Genomic DNA, 15,835 nt, shown 5'->3' with positions numbered 1-15,835 from the left:
GTAAAAAAAATGTAGCCAGTTTGTCGGTGTATTATTACCTCACAACTTAAGCTCCGTACACAGGCTTGGCGTACGATACTGAACAGCTGCGGGTGATTGGGGTGCTGGTGGCTGACATACTTGATGGACGTCTCCTTGTCGTGGCTTATGTACCCAGGATGTTCTGCAGCCAAAGACCGGCAACCCTAAAAACAGAAATGAAGGGAAGATCGTATTAAGAGGAAAGTATTTATATTTAAGGATGCATGTATTTTTAGTTATTATTGTAGTATAGATTTTATGGGGATTTTCCATTTTTTAGATTCTTGCCTTTTATTCGTTTATTAATTGCAGAGCTTTCCAGATTAGCTGCTAGAAGCAGAGTAGACTCAAGTGTATCTCTACCCGAGAACAAACATGCAGCTTACCAGTCCTTGGGCCTCATTCACACTGGCACTCCTGCATTTAGCTTTTCTAAATACAGGAGAATTTATCTGAAAATTATTAACAGCTTTTATACTTCCCAGGTCACACTTTTCATGCATTTAGATGGTCCTGTTTTAACTCTTTCACTGCCAGAGCACGTTTTTTGTTGGTTTTTTTTGCACGTTTTAAAACTAATTTTAGGCCTGATGGATTACCAAAATCCCCAAAGACATTATACATTTTCTAAAAGCAGAAACCCTAAAAATTAAAATGGTGGTAGATCCAGATTTTCAGGTCACGTGATATTAGCGCAATGCATTGAAATGTGAGATTTGAGCGTGTCACGCGTTTTGGAGCATGGTTGTTAGGAGCCGTCCCTCACCGGTGACCTAACAACCAGTGAATCATCACTGCTGTCAGTAGAAGGGATGAACCATTGGTTGGTAACCACTTGCTGACTGCTTTATAGCAGTTTTACTGCTAAAGGGAGGCCTGGCTGTGCAGGATTGCGTATATTTATATATATATATATATATATATATATATATATATATATATATATATATATATATGTGTGTGTTATTCTGCACTTCTGGGTATTGGGCATGGGTGCGTGCCACTGGGAGGGTCACTCCTGCTATGATTCTACACAGCAGAGCCACAGATCCAGAAAAAGTATAAGGATCAGATCTTCAGACTTCACCTGCTGTGTGCTGGTTCTGCATCACTGACCCAAAGAACTAAACCCAGAGACAGCCAGACAACTAGCATTTTCAGCCATCACTGTATTTCTCTTAGGAAAGGCTTACTTTAAATACTTCCCATAGTAGAGGTCCATATTTCCTTTATTCTTACTCACTTCACACATTTCAGACTTCCTAAGCCTCGGGCTGTTGGATCCTGCGCTTGCTCCATCGGCGGGGCTATGTGACCGGATCCTGCTGCTCATCTGGATCCCCCCTTCCTCCTCCTCCACCTGCTCCCCCTGGCTCAAGCTGTCTCCGCAGCCCGCTCCCTGGGGGATGGGAGAGTGCAGGGCCTCTGTGCAGAAAAGGGTGCGTGGTCCATGGAGTTCACAGAAGTGGCACAGAGCTACGATGGCGTTCATTTCTACCACGCGGAATCCGCCACGCTGCAAAGTTCTGGCTTCAAAAGATCTAGAGGGGAGATTCATAGGAAGGAATTCAGCAGACAAATATAAACTGGAATCATTTCTCAAACAAGAAAGACATTCTTCTCTTTGGGCTCATTCACACAGGCAGACAACATGCCACGTTTAGATGTGTACAGCGTATAGTATTGTGCACATCCAAATGCCTCTGAAAAGCAATCCACCACAGATTGTAATAACCGCCGCACATCTAATCACAGCTTCAGGGCTCAATCTCACAGGCAGGAAAAAATGCTGCCTTTAAATGCGCACAGCATATAGTTTTGTAACGATCTAAAGGCAGCACTATGGTAATCAATGAGCCCACACACCCAGCTGCATCTCCATGCCGAAATCTGCACCGTGTTTAGTGACATGTATGAGCGTACATGCGTAAAATCTGCAGATCTGTCCTACTTTTTTTTTTGTGCGCCACTTAACACGGTGCAGATTTTGGCATGGAGATGCAGCTGTGTGTGTTTGGGCTCATTGATTACCATAGTGCTGCTTTTAGATCGTTATAAAACTATATGCTGTGCGCATTTAAAGGCAGCATTTTTTCCTGCCTGTGAGAATGAGCCCTGAAGCTGTGATTAGATGTGCGGCTGTTATTACAATCTGTGGTGGAATGCATTTGTGAAGCGTTTAACAGGCAATCACACCACCTGCTTTAATCCCGTAAATGCTGCACCACTCTGCCACAATAGTGTGCACTGCATGAGGTTGTCGCACAGTAATGGGCTGTGCTTAGAGGCGGTACCGCCCACCAAACACAACAGAGGGGATCATTTTTACATCAAAGCCGCAGCATGTGTACACCCCTGTTTGGCTGCCTTTGCAGCTCAGGTTTTTGGGAGAGACGGCAAAAAAATGCAGCTCAACCACCTGGTTTTACTGCCCCCCCATCCACAAGTCTAAATTAGCTCTTAGTTGTTACTGGAATAAAAGGCCCCAAGTGAAAGATTCCCCTCTATTCCTCTGGCAACTGTGCCAATCACAACCCCCAGTTACCCCCCCCCACTACCCCAACCCCCCATTATACCCCTCACTACCTAAACATCCCATTATCCCCCCTTCATCCCCCCATCACCTCAACCCCCCATTATAACCCAACCCCCCATTATACCTCTTACGACCTAAACACTCCATAATCACCTCACCACCCCATTATACCTAAACACCCCATTATACCCCCCCCCCCCATTATACCCCCTTCCATCCCAACCCCCATTATACCCTCACTACCTAAATACCCCATTATTCCCCCTTCATTCCAATCCCCCATTATCCCCCCAATCCCCCCATAGCACCCCCTCACTACTTCAACCCCTCCATTCCACCCACCCCCTGTTATCCCCCTGCTATACCCCCTCACTACCTCAACCCCCCTCCCATTATACCCCCTTCCATCCCAAATCCTCTCCCTACCAGCCCAGCCCCCCATTACACCTCTCACTACCTAAAAACCACATTATTCCCCCTTCATCCCAACCCCCCTTTATCCCCACCACCTCCTCAACCCCCGTTATCCCCTCTAACACCCCCCCCCCAACTACTTCAACCCCCCCCTTCCAACCCAGCCCCCTGTTATCCCCTCCTTACCACCCCAACCCCCCATTTTACCCCCCCCCCCCGCCACCCCAACACCTCTTACTACCTAAAATAAACACTCCATAATATCCCCCCACCCCATCCCCCCATTATACCTCTCACTACCTAAACACCCCATTATCCCCCCCAACACCTCAAACACCCATACCCCCCTTATACCCCCTACCATCCCAACCCCCATTATACCCTCACTACCTAAATACCCCATTATCCCCCCTTCATCCCAATCCCCCATTATCCCCCCAATCCCTGTGTTCCCCCCCCCTAGCACCCCCTCCATTCCACCCACCCCCTGTTATCCCCCTGCTATACCCCCTCACTACTTCAACCCCCCTCCCATTATACCCCCTTCCATCCCAAATCCTCTCCCTACCAGCCCAACCCCCCCCCCCCATTACACCCCTCACTACCTAAACACCCCATTATTCCCCCTTCATCCCAACCCCCCTTTATCCCCACCACCTCCTCAACCCCCGTTATCCCCTCTAGCACCCCCCCCAACTACTTTAATCCCCCCCCCCATTATCCCCCCTTCCACCCCAGCCCCCTGTTATCTCCTCTGCTATACCCCCTCACCCCCCCCCCCTATTATCCCCTCCTTACCACCCAACCCCCCATTATACCCCTCACTACCTAAACACCCCAAACTTCCCCCTTCAGCCCCCCTACCACCTATTATCTCCACCCCCACCTCAAGCCCCCATTATCCCCCCAACACCCCCTCAGTACTTCCACACCCCATTATCACCCTCTTCCACCACACATCCCCCACCTCAACCCCCATTATGCCCTCTGCCACCCCAACACCCTATTATCCAACTACCGCTCCAGCCCCCATTATACCCTCTATCACCCCCATTATACCCTCTATCACCCCCATTATACCCTCTATCACCCCCAGCTCTCCCCTGCTCCCAGGCACCACACAGACCCACCTGTCAGCTCGCCATGTTTACATCACATGACATTCCCTGACTTCCTGCTCTATGGGCGATCACATGGATTATGTAAAGCGGGGGAGGAGGAGGGGGGCGCTCAGTACTTACACAAAAATATATCAATAGAGATACTAATCTAGCGGTCTGACATACTTTCCGTTTCATAAAAATAAAATAAATTGTGACTCGTATATTAGAGAAAACCGAAGAAAGGATTCTGTGGCTCCCCCATCGATCCAGAGAGAATGGTATAACCCGCAGAGTATGTCACGGGACGAGTCATCTGATTCAGAGCACAATTTCCCCCTCCTAAATGTGTAAGGTGGTATCGTCCTGACGCATGTGTTAGGCACCTTCCTTGACCGTACCATTAACATTATGGGGGAGGAAATGTTATGAAAACTTGTAACAAAAATTTGGTTCTATATATATATATATATTGGTTCTATATACAGGGCTGCTGTTAGAAATCATGGGGGGCATACAGTCTACCTGGCTGGGCCCCGCCTATATCAAGGCAATATTTTCACTAAAAAATATACTAAAATCATTATAAGCAGACACAAATATAACACACAGAGAACCTGTGCAAATTAGCCCTTTATAAATTGTGTTTTACTTTTTTTAAAAAAATATATATATATATTTTTTTTTTTTAAATGTTAATTTTTATTAGAATTTTTACAGGAATTTTATTTTACAATTTTTTTAATTATTTATTATAATGTTTAAATATAATTATTATTATTATTTTTTTTTTAGAATTTGTGTGTGTGTGTGTGTGTTGCAGTGAAAGGGGGGCACACAGGGAGGGGGGAGATCAGAAGCAGGCAGACCAGGGAGGGGGGGATCGGTGTCAGAAAGGCAGTTATAGGAATGATGCACTGTCTGTCTCTCCCCCTGCAGCAGCTGAAAGCTGGCAAGAGGGGGGAGAAACTGGCTTTCAGCTGCTGCAGAGAGCCGCACAGGGCTTCCTTCAGTAATTATCCCTCCGCACCGATTCCCCATGCCCCGTGTACCTGGGCCCCGTACAGGAGGTCCCTCCTATCAGCAGCCCTGTATATATATATATATATACATATACATATATATATAATATCCAATGACTGCCACCACACACAAATCAGGGATGAGAAAAATGGGCCCGGGTGCACAACAGAGACTGCAGCGCATATAAAACCAAAAAAGAGAGCGGCACTCACGCGTCCTGAAAGGTAAACGCACAATGACGGTTTTTGATCAACGTTTCGATGAGGCACAAGCTTCCGGAAAAAGCAGAGCTTGTGCCTCATCGAAATGTTGACTAAAACCGTTATTGTGCGTTTACCTTTCAGGACGCGTGAGTGCCGCTCTCTTTTTTGGTTTTATATGCGCTGCAGTCTCTGTTGTGCACCCGGGCCCATTTTTCTCATCCCTGATTTGTGTGTGGTGGCAGTCATTGGATATTATATATATATGTATATGTATATATATATATATATATATATATGTATATACAGGGCTGCTGATAGGGGGGACCACCAGTCCACCTGTAGGGGGCTCAGGCACACGGGGCAAGGGGAGAATCGGTGCGGAGTGCGTCAGCCTTCCCAGAAGAGCTGAAGCTGTTATAGCTGCAAAGCCAGGGTGGGTCAACTCAATATTCAACCCTACGAACTAAGGGGTTGATTTACTAAAGGCAAATCCACTGTGCACTTGGAAGTGCAGTCACTGTAGATCTGAGGGGAAGATCTGAAATGAGAGGAAGCTTTGCTGATTTCTATTGTCCAAGCACATGCAAGCAAAATTGATGTTTTTTATTTTACTTGCACGTCCCCTCAGATCTAAGACTGGGATGCCATGAAGTCTTTATGGAGACATCGGGGGTTTATTAGAGTGTATGTCAGTAGAGCCAGACTCCTGTTTAAAATCCACCAACTCGCTGCAAATACAGTAAAGCTGTAAAAATTGGCCTACTGAATTGCCTCTAATAGTATGTTTGGAGTGGTTCGACCGGGGACATAAAACACTGTTCCTCGCTAAGGGTTTCCATATATATATATATATATATATATATATATATATATATATATATATATATAGATAGATATCTGCAACTTTTTTATGTTTTATTTACGGTTTGGTACTGTTTAGAGATCTTTTTTTGGTAATTTAGATCTGGTTTTACTATTAAATGTATATGTATGTCATAATTAGTGAAACCTAGGTAGACAGAGGGACCACCTGATTGTATCCAGCTGAACTTGATAGTATTTAGGGACGATCATGATATCTGTTATGATTAAGTGCAGTCTGCATGAAACACATTATCCATTGTTGCTGTCATCTTGTACACTGGGCCTGTGATGTTTGTACACTTGGATTTTCAATAAAGCTCAAATTTCTCAGAAGACTAAAGTAAAGTAAACCTCTGCATTAGGGATGATTGAACGGTTCGGGTCGACCATTTGTTCGACCCGAACATTGGCTGTTCGAAAATTCGGCCGAATTCCAAACTTTTTGCAGTAAAAGTTCAGAATTCGGCCACCAGAACCGCCCAAAATGCAATGGGACTGGAACTGGGCTTTAAAAGCCTGTGATTGGCCCAAAACATCAGTAAAAGCTGATTGGAGTGACTAGGGGGTCCAGAGGCCAATCAGGAGTGAATACGCCCCCCAGTATATAACATAGCCCCGCCAAATCTCTAGCACTGTAATAGAGAGGCTGTGCAATAGAGTGGAAGTATTTCTGTTACTCCTGCTGCTCCAGTGTCATTTTGCAATTATTAGTGTGAGGAAAGGGATATGCAGTGTAGTTAGGGTACTATATACCACTATAGTTAGATTAAATAATCTAGTTTTTGTAGGGAAAGTTTTAGTGTCAGGGTGACCGTAGTGTAGGGTGAACTGACTCTGCTATGCCAGGGTGACCGAAATCTTCCATGTCAGGGTGACCGTAATGTAGATATATATATATATATATATATATATATATATATATACATATATATATATATATATATGGAATCAAAAACACCATTTTGAAGCCCTAAAACTAAAAAGTGCCTAGGGTTCTGGGTCATGCCCCAGGGACTATTATTCACACACAAAAAAAGTTCTTAAAAATTGTCGTTTTTGATATATATATATATATATATATATATATATATATATATATATATGTGTGTGTATATATATTTATATATGGAATCAAAAAACACAATTTTGAAGCCCTAAAACCAAATAAATGCCCCTAAAAAGTGCCTAGGGTTCTGGGTCATGCCCCAGGGACTATTAATCACACAAAAAAAGGTTCTTAAAAATTGTCGTTTTTGATAGAGAGCCAATTATTGAAAAAAATTTTGAAAAAAAAAAATGAGATTTCTTTGGATTTAGTGTCTGGGGGGTCTAAAAAGTGTACCTGTGAAGTTTCAGCTCTGAAGCATGTCCAGAACCAGAACAAAAAGATAATTTTTCTTAGAATTTCAGTAGCGCAGGGATGGTGTTACCCTCCTTTCACACCTGGGCGTTTTTGTTTCAGGCGTTTATTGGACGTTTTTTGGGTGTCTTTGGAGGCAGGCATGACATCTGAACTTCTGTAAAGGGGTATATATATATATATATATATATATATATATATACACACACACACATATATATATATATATATATACACATACACACATATAGGTGTGAAAGGAGGGTAACACCATCTCTGCGCTACTGAATGTCTAAGAAAAATGATCTTTTTTTTCTGGTTCTGGACATGCTACATTGCTGAAACTTCACAGCTACACTTTTTAGACCCCCCCAGACACTAAATCCAAAGAAATCTCATTTTTTTTTTCAATAATTTTTCAATAATTAGCTCTCTATCAAAAACGACAATTTTTAAGATTTTTTTTTGTGTGAATAATAGTCCCTGGGGCATGACCCAGAACCCTAGGCACTTTTTAGGGGCATTTATTGGGTTTTATTTTTTTCAGTTATACATTTTTTATTAAGGGTTTGAGATAAGTCTGTACAACAAAAGTATACATTATAATCATGTAATTTAACAATGTAGGAAAAAGTAGGGTTCTTACTAGGGATGATCGAACTTTTGAAAAGTTCGGTTCGACCAGAACACCCGAACTTCACGAAAGTTCGGTTCGGATTTCAGAACCCCATTGAAATCAATGGGACCCGAACTTCTGTAATCAAAAAACACCATTTTTAAGCCCTAAAACCCAATAAATGCCCCTAAAAAGTGCCTAGGGTTCTGGGTCATGCCCCAGGGACTATTAATCACACAAAAAAAAGTTCTTAAAATTTGTCGTTTTTGATAGATAGCCAATTATTGAAAAAATTAAAAAAAAAAAAAAAAAAAAAGAGATTTCTTTGGATTTAGTGTCTGGGGGGTCTAAAAGGTGTACCTGTGAAGTTTCAGCTCTGTAGCATGTCCAGAACCAGAATTACAGCATACCAAACCTTCAAAAATGACTTTTTTGCTTAACCGCACCTTTCTTTTGCTCCTAATCAACGGCTCAGCCAATGTGTATGATGGGGACATAATGCAGTGCACTGGGAACAAGATTAGAGGTTTTTTTGGAAAAAGGTGCTGTCTCTTTAAATGTGCATATAATTAACGGGTGTATTTCCACAATGGGGCTTTTATTACCAAATGTTTCAAGAAGTCCAAAGATGTATGTAATTGCACTTTATTTCATGTAAAATGGTGTTTGGTGCACTTTAACTTGAAATCTCACAAGAAACAGACATATATGCACGGATACATTGAGGGTTAGGGGTAGGGGCCACAATGTAGTGCAGAGTGAACAAGATTAGAGATGTTTTGGATGAATACTGTTGTCTCTTGACTTTGAATAGAAGTAAAGGATGCTTAAAAATTGGGCATTTGGTGGTGCGGACGATGCCTTGACACCATATCCCTATGAAAGTGCTGGTAATGAAAGCAATAATTGCCTTTGTAAGGAAAAAAATTACAATGATATGCATCTGTGTGACAGGTGCGCAAAAATTGTTGTTTGGGTGTTGGCGGAGCCATACCACTGTAAGCCCAAAGAGCTGGTGTTGAAGAAGGCGTAAAAATTATGAAGGTGTGCACCTGTGGAACAGGTGCGCAAACATGGTAGTTTTGGTGTTGGCGGAGCCTCCCCACCATAACCCCAAAGAGCTGGCTTTGAAGGAGGCCCAAAAATTGTAAAGGTGTGCACCTGTGGAACAGGTTCGCAAACATGGTAGTTTTTGTTTAGCATAGCCTCCCCACCTTAACCCCAAAGAGCTGGTGTTGAAGGAGGCCCAAAAATTGTAAAGGTGTGCACCTGTGGAACAGGTGCGCAAACATTGTCGTTTTTGTTTTAGCATAGCCTCCCCACCTTAACCCCAAAGAGCTGGCGTTGAAGGAGGCCCAAAAATTGTAAAGGTGTGCACCTGTGGAACAGGTGCGCAAACATTGTAGTTTTTGTTTTAGCATAGCCTCCCCACCTTAACCCCAAAGAGCTGGTGTTGAAGGAGGCCCAAAAATTGTAAAGGTGTGCACCTGTGGAACAGGTGCGCAAACATTGTCGTTTTTGTTTTAGCATAGCCTCCCCACCTTAACCCCAAAGAGCTGGTGTTGAAGGAGGCCCAAAAATTGTAAAGGTGTGCACCTGTGGAACAGGTTCGCAAACATGGTAGTTTTTGTTTAGCATAGCCTCCCCACCTTAACCCCAAAGAGCTGGTGTTGAAGGAGGCCCAAAAATTGTAAAGGTGTGCACCTGTGGAACAGGTGCGCAAACATTGTAGTTTTTGTTTTAGCATAGCCTCCCCACCTTAACCCCAAAGAGCTGGCGTTGAAGGAGGCCCAAAAATTGTAAAGGTGTGCACCTGTGGAAAAGGTGCGCAAACATTGTAGTTTTTGTTTTAGCATAGCCTCCCCACCTTAACCCCAAAGAGCTGGTGTTGAAGGAGGCCCAAAAATTGTAAAGGTGTGCACCTGTGGAACAGGTGCGCAAACATTGTAGTTTTTGTTTTAGCATAGCCTCCCCACCTTAACCCCAAAGAGCTGGTGTTGAAGGAGGCCCAAAAATTGTAAAGGTGTGCACCTGTGGAACAGGTGCGCAAACATTGTCGTTTTTGTTTTAGCATAGCCTCCCCACCTTAACCCCAAAGAGCTGGTGTTGAAGGAGGCCCAAAAATTGTAAAGGTGTGCACCTGTGGAACAGGTTCGCAAACATGGTAGTTTTTGTTTAGCATAGCCTCCCCACCTTAACCCCAAAGAGCTGGTGTTGAAGGAGGCCCAAAAATTGTAAAGGTGTGCACCTGTGGAACAGGTGCGCAAACATTGTCGTTTTTGTTTTAGCATAGCCTTCCCACCTTAACCCCAAAGAGCTGGCGTTGAAGGAGGCCCAAAAATTGTAAAGGTGTGCACCTGTGGAACAGGTGCGCAAACATTGTAGTTTTTGTTTTAGCATAGCCTCCCCACCTTAACCCCAAAGAGCTGGTGTTGAAGGAGGCCCAAAAATTGTAAAGGTGTGCACCTGTGGAACAGGTGCGCAAACATTGTCGTTTTTGTTTTAGCATAGCCTCTCCACCTTAACCCCAAAGAGCTGGTGTTGAAGGAGGCCCAAAAATTGTAAAGGTGTGCACCTGTGGAACAGGTTCGCAAACATGGTAGTTTTTGTTTAGCATAGCCTCCCCACCTTAACCCCAAAGAGCTGGTGTTGAAGGAGGCCCAAAAATTGTAAAGGTGTGCACCTGTGGAACAGGTGCGCAAACATTGTCGTTTTTGTTTTAGCATAGCCTCCCCACCTTAACCCCAAAGAGCTGGCGTTGAAGGAGGCCCAAAAATTGTAAAGGTGTGCACCTGTGGAACAGGTGCGCAAACATTGTAGTTTTTGTTTTAGCATAGCCTCCCCACCTTAACCCCAAAGAGCTGGTGTTGAAGGAGGCCCAAAAATTGTAAAGGTGTGCACCTGTGGAACAGGTGCGCAAACATTGTCGTTTTTGTTTTAGCATAGCCTCCCCACCTTAACCCCAAAGAGCTGGTGTTGAAGGAGGCCCAAAAATTGTAAAGGTGTGCACCTGTGGAACAGGTTCGCAAACATGGTAGTTTTTGTTTAGCATAGCCTCCCCACCTTAACCCCAAAGAGCTGGTGTTGAAGGAGGCCCAAAAATTGTAAAGGTGTGCACCTGTGGAACAGGTGCGCAAACATTGTCGTTTTTGTTTTAGCATAGCCTCCCCACCTTAACCCCAAAGAGCTGGTGTTGAAGGAGGCCCAAAAATTGTAAAGGTGTGCACCTGTGGAACAGGTTCGCAAACATGGTAGTTTTTGTTTAGCATAGCCTCCCCACCTTAACCCCAAAGAGCTGGTGTTGAAGAAGGCCCAAAAATTGTAAAGGTGTGCACCTGTGGAACAGGTGCGCAAACATTGTCGTTTTTGTTTTAGCATAGCCTCCCCACCTTAACCCCAAAGAGCTGGTGTTGAAGGAGGCCCAAAAATTGTAAAGGTGTGCACCTGTGGAACAGGTGCGCAAACATTGTCGTTTTTGTCATAACCAAAATGAGGTTCTGTGAACGTAAAGAGAATGAGAGGAGGGTTTGAGGGTGGCACCATGGTCCAGGCTTAAACTGAGGCTCAACTGCCACATCACAACGATAGCCTAGTCTACAAGGTCTGCATCAGGTGCATCAAAGCTTGATATCCACGACTGATTCATCTTAATGAATGTCAAACGGTCGACTGAGTCGGTGGAGAGTCTAGTTCGATGGTCTGTGACGAATCCTCCTGCTGCGCTGAATGCCCGTTCCGATAGGACACTGGAAGCAGGGCAGGCCAACAACTCCATGGCATACTGGGCCAGTTCTGGCCAGTGGTCTAATCTTAAGACCCAGTATGCCAGTGGATCGGATTCGTCACATGAAAAGCCCTCTGTGTCACTTTGTGCCCTCACGTAATCGTCCACCATGTGATGCAGACGGTGTCGATGCGATGTGGCAGCTGAGAGGCCTGGGCGGTGAGGACTAAAAAAAAGACCGAAAGGCATCCGTCAACCGCACGCCTTCTCCAACGCTCCTCTCGTGACCACCAGTAGAATCCATGGTAGGTTGTCCCCGCCCCTGCACCCTACGGGAGTCGGGGAACATGTTCACCAGATTCCTCTTGAGACTGTCCTCAAGGGATTTGATCCTGTGGACTCTATGGGTGGATGGGAAAAGCTCCGAGACTTTACACTTGTACCGGGGGTCAAGTAGGGTGGCCAACCAATAGTGGTTAGTCTCTTTAATGGCCTTGATTCTGGGGTCCTTTCGCAGGCTCTGGAGCATGATGTTTCCCATGCGTCGCAAATTAGCGAAGGCCTGAGAAGCTGACTCCTCGGGGTCACTCATAACGACATTATCTTCAACGGGCTCCTCCTCCTCCCAGCCACGTACTACTCCAAAGTGTCCCGAGGGAGTCAAACTAGGCCTTGCAGATTGCCGCATGTCTTCCTCCTCCTCCTCCTCAAACCCTGCAAAAGTTCCCGCAGAATCGTCCTCCTCCTCCTCTTCCACCCCTGGATCCTGCTCGGGCCTCTGGGAGCTAGGCATAATGGGGTCAGGATTCTCAGGATAAAGGGGGCCTTGAGAGGCAAGGAAGTCCTCCTCTTCCTCCTGCTGCTCTGCCTCCAGTGCCCTGTCCATAATGCCACGCAGAGTGTGCTCCAACAAAAACAGTACCGGTAGGGTGTCACTGATGCATGCGCTGTCCCGGCTGACCATCCTTGTGGCCTCCTCAAATGGCGAGAGGACAGCGCATGCATCCTTAATCAAAAGCCACTGCCGTGGTGAAAAGAAGCCCAGGCACGCAGAGCCAGTGCTAGTGCCGTACTCGCATAGGTATTCATTGAGGGCCCTCTGCTGCGTGTACAGGCGCTGCAGCATAGCCAAGGTGGAGTTCCAGCGGGTGGGCATGTCACAGATGAGGCGGTGTACCGGCAGGTGAAACTCGCGCTGCACTTCGGCCAAACGTGCAGTGGCACTGTACGACCGCCTGAAGTGACTGCACACCCTTCTTGCCATCCTTAGCACATCCTGCATTCCCGGGTACGAGTTCAAAAACCGCTGTACCACGAGATTCAGGACATGCGCCAGGCATGGCACATGGGTTAACTTTCCCTGACGAAGGGCGGCCAGGAGGTTTGACCCATTATCAGTAACCACCATCCCTGGCTGCAGCTGGCGTGGTGTCAACCACCTCTGGGCCTGTGCCTGCAGAGCCCCAAGAATCTGAGGGGCAGTGTGCGGCCTGTCCCCTAGACACACAAGCTGCAGCACTGCGTGACACCTTTTGGCCTGAGACATAGAATAGCCCTTTGAACGTTTACGTGGTATCTCATCATATTCAAAGGACCATTCTGCAGAGGAGGGCATGGAGGAGGTAGAGGAGGAGGAGCAGGAGGGGGTAGAAGTGATCGATCTACCCGGATCAGCGACACCACCAGCTGTTTGCAGACGTGGGGGCAACACTGGCTGCAGCACCGAGCCCTGGCTACAATCCCTTCCACTGGCAAGCAGTGTCACCCAGTGAGCAGTGACAGAAATGTACCGTCCCTGCCCATGTTTGCTTGACCAAGTGTCAGCCGTCAAGTGTATCTTACGGCTGACTGACTTGGCCAGGGATGACACTACATTGCCTTCCACATGTTGGTATAGGGATGGCAGGGCCTTACGGGAAAAGTAATGCCGACTTGGCACCTGCCACTGTGGAACTGCACATTTTGCGAAGTCACGGAAGGGAGCAGACTCTACCAGGTTAAATGGTAATAGTTGCAGAGCCAGTAGTTTAGCCAAACTACTGTTTAGACGCTGGGCATGTGGGTGGCGGGGAGTATACATTTTTTTTCGTTCCAGCATGTGTGGAATCGAAATTTGGCGTCTAGATGATACAGCTGGTGGTGTGCTGGAGGTAGATGCGACACTGCCTGCTATATCATCATCCCTGCCAGTGGAGGCTGCCAACAGGTGACGAGTGACTATAGCAGGGCCAGGAACAGACTGATGTGCAGGTGGAGCAGGTGGAGCAGATGGAGCATGAGGAGGAGCGCGAGGAGAACTAGGAGGCCGACCGACCAATCTTTGGCCCTTTTGTGGGTTCTTTAAATGCTCCTGCCAACGGGCCGAGTGGTGGGTTGTCAAATGCCTGTTTAGGCAGCTTGTACCCAGGTGGTTGACATTTTTGCCACGTTTTATACCCTTCTTACAAATCTTGCAGATCGCAACTGTTTTATCTGCATGGGATGTCTCAAAAAAGGCCCAGCAAGATGAGGTGTGTATAGTGGCCCGGGAGACAACAGGTGCGGCCTTAGATGGAGTAGGCCGTCTGCTCTCCCCTCTTGCTTGCTCTGCCTCCTCCTCAACCTCAGACCCAACATCTGACTCCATCAAAGACTGAGCATCAGGCCTGGCCTGGGAGACAACAGGTGCGGCCTTAGATGGAGCGGGCCGTCTGCTCTCCCCTCTTGTTTGCTCTGCCTCCTCCTCAACCTCAGACCCAACATCTGATTCTATCAAAGACTGAGCATCAGGCCTGGCCTGGGAGACAACAGGTGCGGCCTTAGATGGAGCGGGCCGTCTGCTCTCCCCTCTTGTTTGCTCTGCCTCCTCCTCAAACTCAGACCCAACATCAGACTCCATAAAGGACTGAGCATCAGGCTGGAGTAGATGGCCGACACTGTGGTCAAACAGCTCAGCTGACTCCTCTGCCATGTCTGAAATTGGGTCTAAGGGAGGACATGAGGTGGACATGGACTCATCTGTATTTGTTCTGACAACTGCAGAAGACTGACCACTTTTCTCTGCCTGGGTCACTGTAGTTGCAGATGATGCCGATGATGAGGGTTTGTTCATATAGTCCACCACCTCCTGTACATCAGTGTTAATTTTGGCAGCAAATTTCAATTTAGTTTTAGTCTTAGTCTTAGGACTAAAATGGCATTTTAGTTTTAGTCCCATTTTAGTCTTCTGCAAGTGTTTTAGTCGTATTTAGTAGACTAAAACTCCAGTATATTTTAGTCGACTAAAACGCCCTACATTTTAGTCGACTAAAACTCATTTTAGTCATCTATAATCAAATGGGTGAAGTTCAATTGTAATTTGTAATGCATTATTTAAGCATTTCTCTACAATTTTCAAACTCATTATATACTACTGCTGGTCCTGGAGTGAAAAATCTAATATGTTATTATTTATGCTTTGAGCATGCACCAGTGTTAATTTTTGGCAGCAAATTTCGATTTAGTTTTAGTTATAGTCTTTTGACTAAAATGCCATTTTAGTTTTAGTCATATTTTAGTCTTAAGACTAAAATGCCATTTTAGTTTTAGTCGTATTTTAGTCATCTGAATTGTGTTAGTCGACGAAAACGTTTTAGTCGGTTTTAGTCGACGAAATTAACACTGCTGTACATACTGTGGACGTATAGCTTGGCCACTGCCGGAGAACAATCCAAATGGTGGCCTGGCTGAGGACTGACCACCACGTCCACCCCTGCCTCTAGACACCCTAGAAGCTGTGCCCCTTTCCGCAGCAGGGCCACGTATGCCTTTTCTTGGTCTACCAGGCATATTTCTCAATGATGCGTTGGCAACTGTGTGCGGTGAAAAACGCACACTGCTATGCGACCCACAGTTGTCGCTGGATACAGCACAGCAGTTGCGGTTCACGCACAGTAGCAAAGCCTTTTGCACAGGGGACCTAACGCTTTGAACAACAGGCGTTAGGTTGTCACTGA

The 15,835-nt window shown here is 45.9% G+C and overlaps 1 protein-coding gene across 2 annotated transcripts in view; it reads right to left on the bottom strand.

The window, feature by feature from the left end:
* The window catches only part of FLCN (folliculin), a 38,662-nt gene extending 34,482 nt beyond the window's left edge, over nt 1–4,180 (bottom strand). For both annotated transcript variants that reach the window (XM_082260133.1, XM_082260132.1), the window contains exons 1-3: nt 4,102–4,180; nt 1,265–1,562; nt 39–185 (exon numbers count right to left, since the gene is read on the bottom strand). In XM_082260133.1, coding sequence (XP_082116259.1) covers nt 39–185; nt 1,265–1,513 — 396 coding nt within the window. In that variant the 5' untranslated portion in view covers nt 1,514–1,562; nt 4,102–4,180. The remainder of the gene's footprint in view (nt 1–38; nt 186–1,264; nt 1,563–4,101) is intronic.
* Between the last annotated feature and the right edge of the window lie 11,655 nt (nt 4,181–15,835).

The sequence above is a fragment of the Pelophylax lessonae genome (assembly GCF_965119305.1).
Source record: "Pelophylax lessonae genome assembly, chromosome: 6".
Classification (NCBI taxonomy): Eukaryota; Metazoa; Chordata; class Amphibia; order Anura; family Ranidae; genus Pelophylax; species Pelophylax lessonae.
Note: the sequence above shows the minus strand (reverse complement) of the source record. Positions and strands in the feature narration are given on the sequence as shown.